General features: G+C 37.1%; 1 protein-coding gene across 2 annotated transcripts in view; it reads right to left on the reverse strand.

Moving 5' to 3' along the window:
* LOC120070964 (callose synthase 10) overlaps window positions 1-16,375 on the reverse strand; it is a 75,240-nt gene extending 58,865 nt beyond the window's left edge. Inside the window, exons 1-6 of one of the 2 annotated variants that reach the window (XM_039022921.1) lie at window positions 16,005-16,375; window positions 15,114-15,211; window positions 14,759-14,922; window positions 9,522-9,645; window positions 9,316-9,426; window positions 4,673-4,798 (exon numbers count right to left, since the gene is read on the reverse strand). In XM_039022921.1, the coding sequence (XP_038878849.1) occupies window positions 4,673-4,798; window positions 9,316-9,426; window positions 9,522-9,645; window positions 14,759-14,922; window positions 15,114-15,211; window positions 16,005-16,212 (831 nt within the window). In that variant the 5' untranslated portion in view covers window positions 16,213-16,375. The remainder of the gene's footprint in view (window positions 1-4,672; window positions 4,799-9,315; window positions 9,427-9,521; window positions 9,646-14,758; window positions 14,923-15,113; window positions 15,212-16,004) is intronic. The other variant, XM_039022919.1, reaches the window with a different exon arrangement.
* Between the last annotated feature and the right edge of the window lie 1,260 nt (window positions 16,376-17,635).

Consider the following 17,635-nt stretch of genomic DNA (forward strand, 5'->3'; position numbering starts at 1 on the left):
TTCATAAAGAGGGTGTGATCTGAATGTCCCTGACTGTACCCTTGTGATTTTACAAAGGTAGTAAATCTGCCAAACCAGGCTCTTGGAGACTGTTTCAATCCATACAAGGACTTCCTCAATTTACATACTCGGTGATTAAACTGTTTCTCGAACCCTGAGGGAGGACTCATGTAAACTTCTTTTAATTCTCTATTAAAAAAGGCATTCTTCACATCAAACTGGTGGAGAGGCTAGTCTTTGTTAACTGCAACTGAAAGAACACGTACAGTGTTTAACTTTGCCATCGGGAAGAAGTCTCAGAGTAATCTATTCCGAAGGTCTGAGTAAAGCCTCTGGCAACCAACCTTGCCTTGTACCTGCCAATCGTTCCATCATGCTTGTATTTAATAGTGAACTCCCATTTGCACCCAACCGCCTTGTGCCCCTTTGGAAGAGTAACCCGGTCCCAAATGTTGTTTTTCTCAAGCACCCCCATTTCCTTCACAACTCGGTCCCAAGTGAACACCCATTTGCACCCAATCGCCTTGTATCAACAACATCCTCAATACAATCGTCGGTACTGTCACCATTTTTTTCTGCCTTTACTTACATCATCTTCAATACAAGTATCATTTTCAACACAAACGTTACTATTATCAGGGGTAAGATTACTAGTACCTGAAACTGACGCCAGTTCTAACTCATAGACCGGAGCTGGAGAAGTAATAGGTGACACTATTTCCTTTTTGAGATTCCTCCTATAAGTATCTGATCCATGGGACTTGTTCAGTAGGAAGAATAGATTCCTTGATACTCATGTCGTTGATACTTATGACAGGAACAGGTTCAGGTAAACTTGGACCCCAATTAGTCTCTTAACTAGTACTCTCCCCCAGAAGATGACTAATGAGAAAGGGTTGATCTTCGAGAAAGGTCACATCCATTGAGACAAATATTTCCATAAGGAAGGATGGTAACATTTGTACCCACGTTGATGAAGAGGATACCCCACAAAGACACATTTCTGAGTACAGGGGGTAAACTTAGTACGATTAGGACCATAGGTATGGACAAACACTACACACCCAAACACCCGACGCGGAACATCAGGGATAAGCCGATTATCGGGATAGGACTCCTTGAAACAGTCTAAGGGAGTTTGAAATTTTAAGACCCGCGAAGGCATTCGGTTTATCAAATGAGTTGTTGTTAAAACAGCATCTCCCCATAAATAGGACGAAAGTGAAGTTGACAACATAAAGGAGCGAGCAACTTCGATAAAGTGACGGTTTTTCCATTCAGCTACCCCATAGTGGTTTTTGTGTTAAACTGGGTTTCTACAGAATTATAGAACTATTGGAAAACCAACGTGACTTTAGACTTATTGGTGAGAAGAAAAACCCAAGTTAGTCTAGTGTGGTCATCAATGAAGGTTACAAACCAGCGTTTGCTAGTGGCGGTAGTAACAAGTGAAGGACCCCAAACGTCGCTATGAAAGAGGGTAAATGGTTTGGAAGGCTTAGCGAGGCACGAAGTTGTTTAGGCCGAATACACATCACAAGTCAAGTTAGAGAGATTAACATTGTGAAACGAATGGGGAAATAAATACTTCATATAATGAAAAATAGGATGTCCGAGATAATCAGTTTCAGAAGTAGAAAAACATGATGAAAGTAAACTAGTCCTATCACATATCCTAGAAGAAGCATCTTCAGTAAGGAAATAGAGCCCCCTATCATGTCGGGCAGTGTCAATCGTCGTCCTCGAGTTGAAGTCCTAAAAAACAACAGCATCAGGTGAGAAAGTAACTCGACATTTCAAATCTCTTGTAATCCTGCTAACAGATAATAGATTATAAGAGATTTTAGGAACATGCAGCACATCTTGTAGAATCAAACCCTCAATGGGAGAAAGACGGCCTTTCCCAGCCACAGGAGCAAAAGACCCATCAGCAATTCTGATTCTCTCATTTCCAGCATTTGGATAGTACGAAATAAATTGGTTGGAGGAGCCAATTAAGTGGTCTGTAGCCCCTGAATCTAGAATCCACGGCTTGCTACCAGTTATACTAACAAGGCCAAAAGATTGAAGAGTACCTGATTGGGCGATCGCACTCGCACCCACTGTACTAGAGCTACTCTGGCTGGTTTCCTGACTCTTAGGTTAAGGACCTCTGGTTGTTAACTTGCCAGTGCTCGTCCAGAACCTGACTGACGTCGTTTTCCATTAGGTGGACGACCATGCAGCTTCCAGCACTGGTCTATGGTGTGTCAGGGCTTCTGGCAGTGTTCACATATTGGAGTTGGCTTGCCGTTCTGTTTGTCATTGACAGCACCTGACGTTTTCAACGCAGCAGAGTCAGTTGGTGAAATCAAGGTATTATTCATAGCAATGGACCTGTCTTCCTCGAGGCGGATTTCAGAACAAACTTCTATCAGGGATGGTATTGGATGATGTCCCAGTATCTGACTCCGTACCGCATCAAACTTAGATTCAACCCCGCAAGGAAATCATAGACTCGGTCGGTTTCCTCAGACTCGTAATGTAAGACTCCCCTACAAGAACAATTCCAGACCATCTCGCGACATAGGTTCATCTCTTGCCAGAGAAGAGACAACTTGTTGAAGTAAGTCGTAATGTCCATCGTTCCCTGCTTGCATTCATGGACTTGTTTGCGTAAATTATAGAGCCGGGAAGCATTCTGTCATTTGGAGTACAGCTTCTAGACAGCCTCCCAAATGTATCGCGCAGTGGCAGCAGACGGTAGGGGTTCTCCGATTTGAGGCTCCATACTACCTATTAGAATAGACCGAAGTAAAGAATCCTCTCCCTTCCATATACATTCTTGAGGATCACCTGGTCTCGGTTTTGGTATTTCACCCGTTAGGTATCCAAATTTATGACGACCCTCGAGGGCCATTTTAATGGATTGAGACCATGAAACGTAGTTCTGACCATTTAATTTCTCCCCTACAAAAAAACCTGTAGAATTTCTCATTGCCCCAGAAAATAAATTTGCTGTAGATAAGGCAAGGAAAGAGGTTACCGAATTTCCAGAGTAAATAGATGGATTTGAAGAGAGGTCTGACTAGACATTTGAGGTCATTCCCAATGCTTCTCCGAGAGCAGCTATCTGTTGCTGAAAATACTCGTTCTACTGTTTAATCTGAAGTTGGAGTTGAGTAAATTGGTCTTGGATTGTACTGCCTTGACCTTGATGGTGAGATGATGACGACTCCCCAATTTCGAATCCACCAATCATAGGAGATGACTGACCCGAGCTACTGTTCAAATCCGACTGGAACGGGGGGCTGCCGTTGGTCGGCGTGAGGTGGCAGTCGCTGATTGGATCGGCTCCAGACTGGTTCAGCTGGTGGTGGCAGTCGTGGCTCGAATCAGGTCCAGCAGACCCGAAGGCTGCGTCGGCTGGAATTGGGAACCTTGGCTGAGTCCAACTTGCTGGAACGGGTGCGCCGACTAACTGGGATGGCTGAGTCCATCTCTCTCCTAGAATTTCATGTGACGACAGACCTCTTTAATCAGTAGTCCCTTCTCCATTGTTCCACTGCAAAAGTAATTTTGAATCTCCGCGACTCCCAACCGTTGAAACCAAAGAAGCGTTCAAACTTGCTCAAGCCATTCCCCAAGCATTTTGCCAGGAAAAAGACTTTGTTCCTAAACCCTTGGTCTACAAATGTGAACTCAAATCTGCTTGAGGAATGTTGTGTCAAAGTTCAACTCCCAGGGCTTATACCTAAAAGGTCTGACAACTCTTCTTTGACTCATCCTTCTTTTCCTCTTCGGATTTTAAAATCCCTGGCTCAAACGTAAATTTTGTGATACAACTCCCGACTAGTATTCCAAGCAACTATCGTCACAAAAAACAAGACTTGGATGGGGTTTCATTAGCAAGTGCTAGCAGTGAGGAGCTTGAAAAATCTAAAACAGAGGAATTACGAGATGAAGAAGAGACAATTGATGGGTTTGATAACGACATTTGTCAACTATTTCAATCAGAAGAAGCTCATTCAATTGGTAAGGCTGAAGCTCCTTTATTTACCCCTCTTGATAAGAGCATAATTCCACAGCATCTGCATTCAATAATTGATGATTGTGGTATCGTTCTTGGTTGAGTTTTGTTTTTAGATGATTGTGCTTTCAACTATTTCAATCAGAGGAAGCTCATTCGACTGGCAAGGCTGAAGTTCCTTTACTTACTCCTTTTGATAAGAGTGTAATTCCACAGCATCTGCATTTAATAATTGATGATTGTGGTATCGTTCTTGGTTGAGTTTTGTTTTCAGATCATTGTGCTTTTTTGGGGTCGTTATTTAGTTTAGTCTTCATTAAATTGAGTTCCCTTACAAAGAATTCAATCATAAATTGGTATTGATGTTCACGAGAAAAAGTTCCTTTTTTTATTTTTTTTAAGAAATGGATCAGGATAAATTCAATAAACATTGGAAAGAAAAATGAGTGTTGGGAGAAAATGCAAGGAGTAACCGGCCTTATTACAATAGACTAAAAGTTTCTCCACCAGTTTGATGGTGTAGCTACAATACAATAAGAATAGGAGAACTGTATAGGGAAAGAAACTAATAACCACATAATTCAAGCTATAGCATATTAAATTAAATCATAATTATACTCAAAATATTCAGGGAAAAAAATCAAAAAAGATACATATACAAACCTGGAATCCAAATACATATTCGAGAAGGTCAAACATATCTGCACTCCTTTGTCCAGATATCTGAAATTCCGAAGGCAGTCTAGGGAAATGCTCTGTATATCTGATTGCAGATATTGTAGCCCTTACCTAAACAGATGCGCCAAAAAAGATATATTTAGCAAGCCACATACAACACTAGGTTTTTTTCTTTTTTTCTTTTTTCTTTTTATAATATAGAAAAAAACAACTTTTGTTGAGAATAAATGAAAGAATAAAAGAACATACAAGAAAAAAAGCACCACACAAAACCCCACTTAAAGAAAGGAGTTCCAATTAGGCAAAATGTCGTCTATAGAATAATTACAAACAATCTTTGAAATTGAAGCCCGCAAATAAACATGAAACCTCACGAAGAACCAAACATCACTAGGGTCTTCTCTACCCCTCTAGGGGGTGTTTGGGGTAAGGAGTGGAATAGTGAGGAGTAAGGAGTTACGAAGTTTAGAGAGTTGTGAACTCTTAGGACCCACAGTATAAGGAGTTGATAAGGTATAAATTTGATGCTTTAAGTGGTGAAGTTCACAACTCCCTACTTCTCTACTCCTACTTCCAAACTCTTTGGCCAAACATACTCCTAAGAACTTTGTTATTTCTATTACCCAAAGATCCCATAACAAAAACACACCCCAACAAGCCACAAAGTTGGCCCTTCTCACTAAATGGTGAAAGGAGGAGAAACACCCTAATCGAAACACTAGCAACCTAAGAGAACTCAATAGTAAATAGATATAAGCAGGCCAAAATGAGAAATTCACCACCAAACCCTTAGATTATTATTTGGTAGACTAGTAGTTAGGATATATTTAGGTTGTTTTGTGTTTGGTGGGTAGGCTTGTATTTTGTTCGTGCTTTGTGATTAGCATATCACAACAAGGGAGATTTCCACCGGTAACTATGTACTATTATTTTGTGATTAATTGATTTCATCACGAAGTAGGACTACACAAACCTCTGCCAAGCATGCACGAAGCCAAACTCTTGGAAGAAGTGGTTCCACAAGGAACTCGAAAGATCACAACTCTAGAGCATACGATCTAGGCCTTCTTCCGCCTTCTGACAAGGAATACAGCAGAAATGACCCATTAACTCTGACGTCTTTCTTGAAAGTCAATCCAAAGTTGTCTACATGATTGAGTAAAAACTCACTAAGTAAAGAACTTAACTTCCTTAGGGATCTTAATTCTCCAACCGACTCACTAACAAGAGAAGGATCCAATGAACGTCGAAAGGAAAATTTACACGAGAATCCCTCCAAAGGATCGAACCTTTTTTTTAAATGAAATAAGGCTTTTCATCGATAAAATGAAAAGAGACTAATGCTCAAATTACAAAGAAACAAAGAATAAACTAATAGTAAAAACAACCAGAACAGCCAATAATAGCACTTGAAAAGAAATAGAAATCCTTTGATATCAACTAAACAGAATGCTCCAAGAACAAAAGACACCATTCGCCAATTGGTTTTGAGATGGAACCTCATACTAACAAAAGATACCATTCCAACAAACAATGGATTGCTGACCTAACCTAATGAGGCAGATGAAACATAAAGGCCTCTCAAAACAAAAGGTCTTGCAATCAAAACTGAAAAGAATCTTTCACAACAATCTTCAAACGACCAACTAAAACAACTGCAACAAATCTTGAAGAAGCACAATCCGCACGAAAAGTAGGAAGAAGTCATTAGCCAAGCAAAGAGTCCAACTCTCCTTCAGCCAAATGGATGAATTTATGCCTATAAGACCAATGAAGACTAAGGAGTAACCTCCTATGAGAAATTGCAACATTGTCAACAAATATTCGACCCACGAAAGTCGGACTTTCCACAATACTCCACAAAGGACCATGAAACATTAGAAAAACAATCAACTAACCAAAGGAGAATGATTAATGAACTTTACCAAAGGATCAAACTTGAAGCACATCTCTTCTCTCAAGTCCAAAATTATACTCTTCTATCAAAGACAGAAGAGAGGTTACCTCCGTCGTTTCCCTATCGGACAACACACGACAGAAGCCAAACAAGAAAGAAACTGAAATTAAGAGCAATAAGACCAAGAAAATAGTTACAAGAAAAATCTAGAAATATAGATTTCTCTTTCCAAAACCCAGGATTCTTTATTCAAAAAAAAAAAACACAAAAATAAAGTAATATATGTGACTTTCATTAAGAAAAAAAATGAAAGAATGCACAACATACAAAAAGAAAAGCCCACAAAAAGAATCTCAAATTAAGAGCAATAAAACCAAGAAAATAGTTACAAGAAAAATCTAGCTACTCAAACGACTACCTGCAGCTCCAATGGCTAACAAAACTGAAACCGAACACTTGAAACTTTCCGTTGATAAAATAAGAAGAGATCAATGTTCGAGCTAAACAAAATTAAAAATAATAAAATAATAAAGAAAGAAAGAAAAAAAAAAAAAAAACTCTACAAAGGTCAAAGGAGTGGAAAAGAGTAAAAAGAAAAGGAAAAAGAAGAATCGAGAAAAGGGAAGTTTTTTTTTTTAAACGGAAACAAGACTATTCATCGAAATAATGAAAGAGTCAAAAGCTCAAAGTACATGAGAGGAAATAAAAACAACAAACTTGCCAATACAAGGCTAGAATAAAATTACATCATAAAGATTAAATTTTAAAGAAAAATTAAAAAAATTCCAAATGAACACATATCTCAAGATGAACACAATTCTAAATGCCTTTAACTCAAACAAGCCCAAAACAGATTGAAGAAAAGCTTCCACCGCAACGGCTCTCAAAAATTGAACTTGAAAGTTCTACCAAAGAAGATACGAAGAAGAAAGCTCTGAAGAACAACTCCCAAAACGATTAAAACAGAAGCAATCACTGCCCAAAGGGATTAAACGAGGCTGAAAACCACCTCACGCTGTCAGCAAAGCAAACTGAAAAATAAAACCTCTAAGCCAAGACCTCCATGCTGAAGAAAAGCGAGGCTGACAAGGCTTCCTTCTTGAGACATTAAAGCTGCCAAATATTCCAAATGGACAACAAAAGACCAGAGAAACCAAAGCTTAACTTCAAACAAAGAGGGAACTATTTCCCTAGTTGAATATCACAAATTTCTACAATTGATCTGAGGTTAGATGGAATTTGTGAAGGAGACAAAGGGATGAAACTTGCTGACTTTGAAATCAGCCCCTTCTTTCCAGCTGAATCTTGAAAAAGGCCATTCACTGCTTCCTCAAAATGATCTTCGAAGAATTGAATCTCTGGCATGGGCAAATGAGATTCAAAATCCTCTTCTTCACGACTAACACTTGCTGTGGAATCAATGTCGGAATCAATTGGAGGACTTTTTGGAGGAGAAATGCAAGGGATGTACCTTCTAAATTGAACTGAAGAATTTTCAAACTTTAATGTTGACTGACAGAACACCAATGAACGTTTCATCGAAATTGGAGGCCCCAATTTTTTTTTAGAAGAAATACCTGGAACTTGAGCCCTCACACAACCAATTTCTAAAGCATCATAGCTCAATCTCGAATGTTGGAGAAATTTGGGGAGGACTTTTTCCTTGAATAATGGTAAGGAAATGTTGGAGTTGAACAACCTGAATTCTTTTCTTTTATCTTTCTCTTTCCAATATGCTTTTCCATCTTCCAAAGCAGCCAAAACCCAACTTGTACAACAATCACGTAATCATAAAATAGACGAAACTTAAAGAGAGAATTCAATACTACCACTCCAATAATTGATACCAATATTTTATACTACAAACTAACTTTTTAGTTCAACAATTGCAAGGGGAGTGGCACGAACTATCGATCTGGAGTTTTATCCACCAAGATATGTTGGGATTGGTTACTACATACTAAATTTTGAGAATCACAAACTAACAAATCAAATACAGGTAACACAAACTGCAACTTTAACAGCTTATTCCTTTCTATAACTCAAAACATGTTGCAAATAAACTAGGCTTTCCAGTCTCATGTTTAAAAAAGTGCAGCCTTACTAAAAGCTGGAATCAATCACTTCCTTAGGATTGAATAGTGTTCTTGAATCTCCAACCATGATCATTTTTCTAGCTCAATGACCCCGCTATATATGATTCCTTCCCTCCTAAACTTTATTCTCCAATCCTTCTCTTCCCTAATCAATGCAATACAAACTACCCATTAATTTTTTTCTCTATGACAGAATAGGCAAAAGGAGCAGTCCATAGGAAAATCTGGTGTCGCGCACTAAACTCTGTGAAGTCAATGGAAGATTACAACAAAAATAAAATGAAATAAAATAAAAAGATTCCCCCAATTGACACAAAGTTGGTCAGGCTATTACAAAAAAGATGATATGATTTGCACCAAGCACTAAGTAAGCATATTAAATATAATATAATTCCAAAATCTAAGAAAAGGCGCCTTAGTAATAACTAATCAGCTTAATGATTCATTAAGTATCACCATTATACTTTTTCAGTCAATCAAAATACTCGATTTTAAAATAAAATAGAAGTAACTAATACACTTCTCACCTAATAAAACTATGAAAGATTAGCATGATTCAAAGAACCGGAATGAGATAAAGTTGCCAAGTTTAACAAATGACACATAGGCGAGTAAGACACTAAAGGTTCACCTACTTCAGGGAAAATGCCAATGGCATTTGTTAGTGATTGTGCATCCAAGGGGACAATATTGTAGGGTACGAATTCCCCAGATAATGTAGTATCAGAACTTCTAACTCTTCGTAGCTGAAAGATCATAAAGAGAATTAAGGTCAAAACTTAGATATCAATCAAGAAATGATAAGGCTGAGAGGAAATGGGCTACAGCTACAATTTACTACCTCCTCCATAATCAATCTTCCGACTCCTTGAGGATCTGCATCTCCGCTTAGGGCCTCCATCACCTCAACTAAAGCCCTAAGGTTAGCAATTACTTTCTTTGCTTCAGAATATCTAAGCTCCAACCTGAACACAAAAAAATATGAACTTTAATGAAATACTGCAAAAAGAGACGTAAAAATCATAACTTACGAGGAAACTTGAAGAATATAGAAAAGGCATATGCACAGACATTAGGTTTACACCTATATTCTATTCCAAGCCATTTCATCACTAGCCTCCCTCATATCAAATATTTAGTTCATGTAAATTAGATGTACATTTCAAGGTGATAAGATGTCAAACTAATCAAATGCAAGAAACAAGGAAATTCAACAAGCAAGAAAACTTGATCTTCCAACTGCCTAATAATAAACAGAATAAGAAACCTTGTCCATATGTCAAACTTGCATATTTACATAATATACTTTAAAGTGGACAGGAAAAAAATAAAGAAGAAGAAGAAGAAGAAGAGGACCAAAATACAGAAGGAAATGTATTTCAAAAACTACTTTCACATAATAATCATCTAGGCAACATCATGTTAGGTACTTAAGCACCTTAGAGAACCACCCCCCCAACAAAAAGTAGCTTTTAGGGTGTGATTCACCAAGGTGCTTAAGTACCTAACAATGGTACCAGAGCCGGTTGTTGATGTTCTGAAGTGGAACTGGTGGAGGGTTCTGACTGGGTGCAGCCGAGTGAAGCACCGCCAGAGTAGCCACCGGGATGTCGGTTTTCTGAGGATGGGGTATTGTTAGGAACCAAGGTAGTATGGAATGCCTTTGTCCCACATTGGTTAGAATGGGATGGTCAATATGGTGCTTAAGTGGTTTGGCTCTCCCACCCCAATAGCTAGCTTTTGGGGTGTGGTTCTCCAAGGTGCTTAAGTACCTAACACATCATTTTCCAAACAGTTGCAAAAATATTTTTCTGAGGTTTGGTAGAAAAATATGTATTGATGAAACTAGTAGTTTTCTTTTTTCTTTTAAAATGGAAACAAGATTTTCCATTGAAATAATGAATGAGCCTAATGCTCAAAGTACATAAGAGGAAACAATAATAAAAATCTTCTAACTTGTCAATACAGTGAAAGGATCATAATACAAAATATAGACTAAAGCTCTGAAGAAGAAGTAAAAACAGTTTAGTTGAACAAAAATCTCAAGGTGAATAATCATCAAAATGCTTAGCAATAAAATCACTTGATAAGACTTTGACTTGAGCAATCCTAGTGCGATATGAATAAAGAAGTGTTCTGTCTCGAGAGAGACGCTCAATACTCTCTTTCCAATCTGAAGTCTAAAAAACCGCAAGTGGCACAAATTAACTCCAAAACTTAGAGATACTCATCCACTAGCTTTGCGAATTCAAACCAAATTGTCCATAAGAGAGCCAAAGAAGGGGAACAAGAGCAAGAATGCTCGTCATTACGCTACACCACGTAGAAAAATGTTCTTTCTAAAAAAAATTTTTTAAAAAAAAAAAACTAAACCAATTGAATAACAGTGTTACATTCTATTCTCCGATTGCTTACCCCACAACTTCCAACCTATTATCTAGTAATGATGTAGTCTCCCCCAATGCACCATGGTTCCAAGCATTAAGGAGAAAAAGATGTGATTTTTCGGCCAATGTTTTCCTCTGTAAACAATAACCTCATAAACGAATATCACCCAACAAATGTGAGAATACCTCCTGATTTACCAAATGCTTCCAAGGAGATCCTACCAATTCCATTGGAGCTCCAATTGAATTAATGAATTGTAGATCAATACTAATTATTAAATAGGTTCCAAGCATCTTTAGCTGGACCCCTTTCCTTTAGTGGGGGGTGTTTCTGGTGGGCAGTGTTTTTTGCCCCTGTATTCTATTTTTTCTCAATGAAAGCAGTTGTTCGAATCAAAAAAAAAACAAAAACAAAAACAAAAAAAAGGTTCCAAGCATCTAGATCGTTTCTATAAGAAACCAAGTTTTCATCGAGAAAAATGAAAGAATATGAAAGGACATAAAAAAATAAATGAATAAAATAAAATAAAAGGTCTACAAAAAGAGACCCAACGTTAACTTCAAGAACAAGAATAGACTCCAATCCAAAAGAATGGGACCAAACTAATAATTAAAAAAAGCTTGATTATCGGACTACCATAAAGATACATTAAACCAAGCAACCACTTGAAACTCCTCCCAAAATTGCTTAGCCACTTAAAAAATTCTACCATTCCTCTACCGGAACTGTTCATTTTGATGACTTGGAAGATTTTTTATATTCTGGGTACAGATTTGGCGTCTCCTAAAGACTCTTATTTCTGGAATCATTGAATTCAGTTCACTTATAAAGTCTCAATAAGTGAAAAGTTCCTCCCTTTGAATACTGTCTGTTTGGTTAACCTGCTTTCAAGCTTGCCAATAGATAGAGAAAAGGAAGCAGAACTGAGACGGAATGTAACTGAAGGAAAGGGGATATAGTTACAATAAGAGGACATGGCTGAGCAGTTTGATCTCTGGTTGCTGCTTCCAGTCGTCAAATTCCTCACAAAATAGCAACAAAATAAAAATCCCAATAGAACTCTGCCCTTATCCCAAAAGGGAGAGTTTAGGAGCTGTCTCTTATACACATCTAGATGTGTATAAGAGACAGGGATGTAACTGAAGGAAAGGGGATATAGTTACAATAAGAGGACATGGCTGAGCAGTTTGATCTCTGGTTGCTGCTTCCAGTCGTCAAATTCCTCACAAAATAGCAACAAAATAAAAATCCCAATAGAACTCTGCCCTTATCCCAAAAGGGAGAGTTTAGGAGTATCTCAATCATAGAACAACAATCTTTGCCACGAGCTAAAGCAATCCTAAACAACATAAGGCCCCGAGTCCAAAGGAAATAAGAGAACTGGCAAACACACAGTAAATGGTCAAGATCCACATCATGTTGCCTACAAAGAATACACAATTTCAGGCACAACACAGAACACAAAGGAAGAATGTTGTTGGAAACGATCTAGGTGTTCACTCTTACAAGTCTCAACAGAACATTTTATTGATTAAATGAAATTACAAAAATAGCGATTCTACATGTGCTCACGTGCAAAACTTGTCAAGCAAAGAAATTAACTTTCTTAAGGGTTTTAAACTTCCAAAGAGAGAATAAAGTAGAGGAACTCTAGAAGGGAGAATGGGAGCAAAGGATATGGAAAAGCAACCTACAAGAGAACCCCTCAAACAGGAAAGGAACCCAAACCTAGAAATTTCTTCTCCCTAGACAAACCAAACCAATTGATTGGAAATGATGGGAAGAAGGGCAACCACCTCTGATGTCTCTTGGCTAGTGACAGAATGACAAAAGCCCACAGAAAGCGAGAAGGAAATATCAATAGAGGGTAATATAAAGGCCACTTAATGCAATCTTTTATCCAACAAATGATAAAGCAAGGAAAACAAAGTACATAGGGGCTTGTCTTCCACCCAACGATATTCCCAAGAATAGGTTTTTGAGACATCCACAAGCGAGCATTTAACAAATGGAAACTCGAAGCAATAGTAGTTCAAAAGTTTCTTCTTGAACCCTTAACTCAAGGGTGCAGATCATACCTATGGTACTATGCCAGAAAGGTGACTCCATGTAAAAATGCTCCAGCTATTTTGACAACAAAGCCTCATTACATAATCTCTGAAGTTACAATGCCTAAATATCAAAGCTCCACTAACTTCGTAACTAGCTCCCACTTGACCAAGTGTGATCCATCACCAGCCTAATCACAAGAAATTCCTCATTGATCTCTTGATATTTTTACACACCAAAACAGGGATTCTAAACAAGGAAATAAAGTATACAGGAACGTCACTGAACACCAACTAGACCAGTAAGCCTCTCTCCCTTAGAAAAGAAGGCGACTTTCCAAGAAGATAGTTGTTTTGAACTTCTTCCACTACAGGGTTTTAGAAGGGCACACTCCACAGGTCACCACCTAAAAGAAGCCCTAGATAAGAATCGAGTAACCAGCTTAGTTCACAAAACAACAAAGAAGTTCGGGTCAACTTGAGGAATCACAATTTAAGCCAATAATGGAACGTTTCCCCTATTTATATTTAGACTACAAATAGCTCCGAAAAAGGATCAAAAGCAATTTAGATTGGTAAAGGAGCTTTCCTTCCCATAGAAATAATTAATTAATTAATAAATTAATAGGGTGTCCTCAGCAAATTAAAGGTGCGAAAGATGCAAACTCTAATCCCAACTTAAAACCTTAACCACACCCTTATTCGTGCCCACCAACATTAACAGGCTCAAAATATCAACAACAAGAAGAGAAGAGGTCCTCAACATCTAATATAATATCATCACCAAAAGCATATCATGCACTCATCCTTCCATCACAATATACTCAATTCCCATCCAAACATCTCTCTAACTAACTACTACCAATATCTGGGGTAGGCCACTCTACCAACAGTGTTCACTCCTTATCGACCCCACCCTTACTCTTCCCTACGTGAGTACACCATGAGGTTCAAGAATTTATCACATCCATCTAATTAACTTTTTTTTATCTTCGTGAGTGTCTAAGCCAACTTGTACATACCTCGACTATTCTTGCAGTAAAACTACCTACCCCAACTAAATTTGGTTTCTAAGGACACTCGTGGATATTAAATTCTAAATACATAACCACCATAACTTGAAATCATTCTCTATAAACCTTTTACTAATATACTGATCCTAGTGGTCACGAGGTAAACCCAGGGTGATCGCAACCATCCAAATAATTTAACATTAGGGAGAAAGAAAATAGTACAATACTCCTCATGGGATCAAATCTGATGGCATTTTCTAAGTGCAAAATAAAATAAATTATGGATAGAAAAATAGTATATTGTGCAAAATAATAGTATCCTTAAAAAATAATAAATCATACAATATAACATTATGGAAGTGAAGGCTTTTCTAGCAAATCTCTTAAGAAAGTAGCATAGTTGCATAGAGAAGACAAATTTCATCCAAAACCGCTGCCAAAGGGTTGAAATAAGAACCAGGCACTAAATTTATGCTTAAACAATAACTACTCCTCATTTATTCACAGATAACATATTGTTCCCCCCTTCATGTCTATAGTGTTCATTTAGAAGACAACAAAGATCACGTGCAAGTGAATGTGTAATTGATGGACACGAGAAAATTCCAATTAAAGGATAAGGGCAGTACTCTCCCAAGTTAGCACTGATTACTCCTGACTCCCGCCATTTCTGTTCTTCTCTCTGTATATCATCTATTCTATGTCGTCTTTTATATTGCTTGTAGAACTCCCACAGATGTTCAATATCACGATGACGATCTATAGATGCCCCATCCTTCTTTACAAGTTTTTGCTGCAATAGATGTCATGTCACCAAAGCTTTACTTACCAGTTTAAACCAATGAAAGAAAGAAAGAAAAATCAATATAATCCCACTAACAAATAGTCCAGAAACATAGGCCAAAAATGTAACCATATTATAACATTTACATTATAATCAACAGTGCTTACGATAATGGACATCTGAAACAGATTACATCATACCTTAATAACAGACATCAATCCAGTCTTGAACTGAAGAACACCTCTACCATCGCTGTTGGGATCCAGGTTTTGTGCCATTCTGTACGCTTGCTCACACACTAAAATGGGAAAATACGGCTTTAATTGCATGCACGTACAGAAGAATCTATCCCATGGCCATGTCTTTTCCATGAGATGAGCAAAAATAAATTTGAGAAACTTTTTTTTTTTTTGATATAGCATAAAATGTACTGAAAATTAATTGATAGATATCATTCACCATAAAAGATTAATGGGAGAACAGATGGTTGTTTCATTGCAAAAGTCTCATGGATCAAACAAAAAAAAACTACTACCTCGAGTTGGCTAGTTACATCGTCAAAATTAAAAAACAGAGGTCCTAAATTTTCACATCATCACTTGTTCCATGTCCCTGGATACTTAAGACTTGATCAAAAAAAAACTTAATACAAATTGTGAAATTCTAAATTCTAATAGGTTAAGACAATGTTCAAAAATGAAATTTACATTAGGAAAAACTAATATACTCCGTTTTATATCTGGACAACTGAGAGCCTAACAATACACGACCACACTCCCAAGTCCCACCCACTCCACCATCTACTAAAACACAAGCTATTAAATGCGAATATATGCAAGTCTTTAAAATATCTCATATACTCGGTTTCAAAACTATCAAAAAGAAAAAAGGCAAATGATAACAATATTTCAATGCATATATGTGAGAAATGAAGATAGAGCATTTACAGAATATTCAGCAATAGATAGAAAAAATCTAACTTCTAAGTTACCCAACTAAATGTCCATGATGCAGTTCAGGAAAACAAAAAAAAAACAAAAACAAAAACAAAAAAAAACAACATAAGAGGGGATGAGAGATGAAATGCTTACAGATCCTAGCAACAGTGGAGTCCTCCGCTTGGATTTCATCGGCAGCCTGCAAAATAGCGTCAATGTTGGTGGTTTTTCCAAGAGACGGTGGTACAGCTCCAACAATCCCACTGGGAGTCCTCCCATGGCCTTGCCCTGCATTTCTAAGCTGCTCTCTCTTCAAAGTCGCACGCACTAGCCTCTCCCAATTATCGTTAACTCTCGCCATGATGCTCCGGCGCTAAATCAACGACCGAAAGCCGCCCCAATAAGCGACTTCACCTTCAAAGTTACGGATCGATTTCAGCTCAAACCCAAAAACCGAAAGACGAAATTCCAAATTACAGACATTCAAGCATAGCAGAAGGGCAACTCACGAAGAAATATAATAAAACGCGGAGACAGTGAAACAAAAGGGAACGTTTTCGCTTTTGGGTGGCGCTTTGTGAAATTACTCATTTGCCCTCGCTCCTCTTAGGGTGCCCTCTCGATTAATCGATTTCGACGCTTGAGTCCGCCCGTCGTGGGAAAACAACGGTTGTCATCGCCCGTTATCGCATCTTTGGTTTTCTTACGCGCTGTCTGATTTTTCTTTTTGATTTTTGAAATATCTTTCATTCTTTTTCTTGGACTTTTTTTCCATTTTTTAAATTAATAATTAATATCTTCATTGACTTCGTACTTAAGCATTGGAAAACTTTTATGACCTTGTGGCGTGTTCCATAGAAATAATAGTAATAACCACAACATTTTACCTATGTAGTTTGTATCTTAGACTTATTTGAAAAAGTGAAAAAGTAATAAATGAATGGTATGAGAGTGTGATCGCGACACAGAGCAGTTGACGTCTTCTTTTAAGATTCTCTTAAAATAAAGAGTTTTAGAGTAACCATCAACCATATTAAAGGAGTGATTGATCACCTAATAAAAGAAATATTTGTCTACGAAAATCCAAATTTGAGTTCGGAGTCATTTATGTGTCTCGTACTTACTAGCTCCCTACAACATCCGTAAAAAAACAGTTACCAATTTTCATCTTTTGTTATTCAATAAAAAAAAAAAATCAATAAGGTCCACAAAATATTATTTTGCTTTGTTTTTAAATGTCCCGTACTTACTAGCTCATATTATGAAATAAGACATGACTAATAATTATGAGTACCATAAGAGCCATTAAGAAAAATTAGAAATTTATTTCGGATTTCCAAAATAATTTCCTACACCTCAAGAATATTACAATATCAAACATTGTTTCTAATCTCCATCGTCGTTATTTGGTGAGAAAATTTATGTATTTAAGGAATTAAAAATTCCAAAAAGAGAACATTGCTTAGTCTCGTTTTAAATTAAAAAAAATATTATTGATGGTTGAAATTCAAATTGCTAATTTTGTCCAAATGATTTCAATTTTATAATTTTAAATTAGCAAGAAATTTCATGTATTTATGAAATTTTAACAATAAAACCCATAAAGGAATACTACTATTCTCAAATTTGTTCTTTAAGAAAAATGTTTTATTGCCAAGAATTTTCATGTATTTATGAATTTGAAAAAAAAATATCACAAAGATAACGCGACTAATTCTTAATTTCAAATTTTGTTTCGACATTTCATGTATTTATGGAAATTTAATAAAAACCCATAAAATAAC

This window comes from Benincasa hispida, chromosome 2, assembly GCF_009727055.1.
Source record: "Benincasa hispida cultivar B227 chromosome 2, ASM972705v1, whole genome shotgun sequence".
NCBI classification, from domain to species: domain Eukaryota; kingdom Viridiplantae; phylum Streptophyta; class Magnoliopsida; order Cucurbitales; family Cucurbitaceae; genus Benincasa; species Benincasa hispida.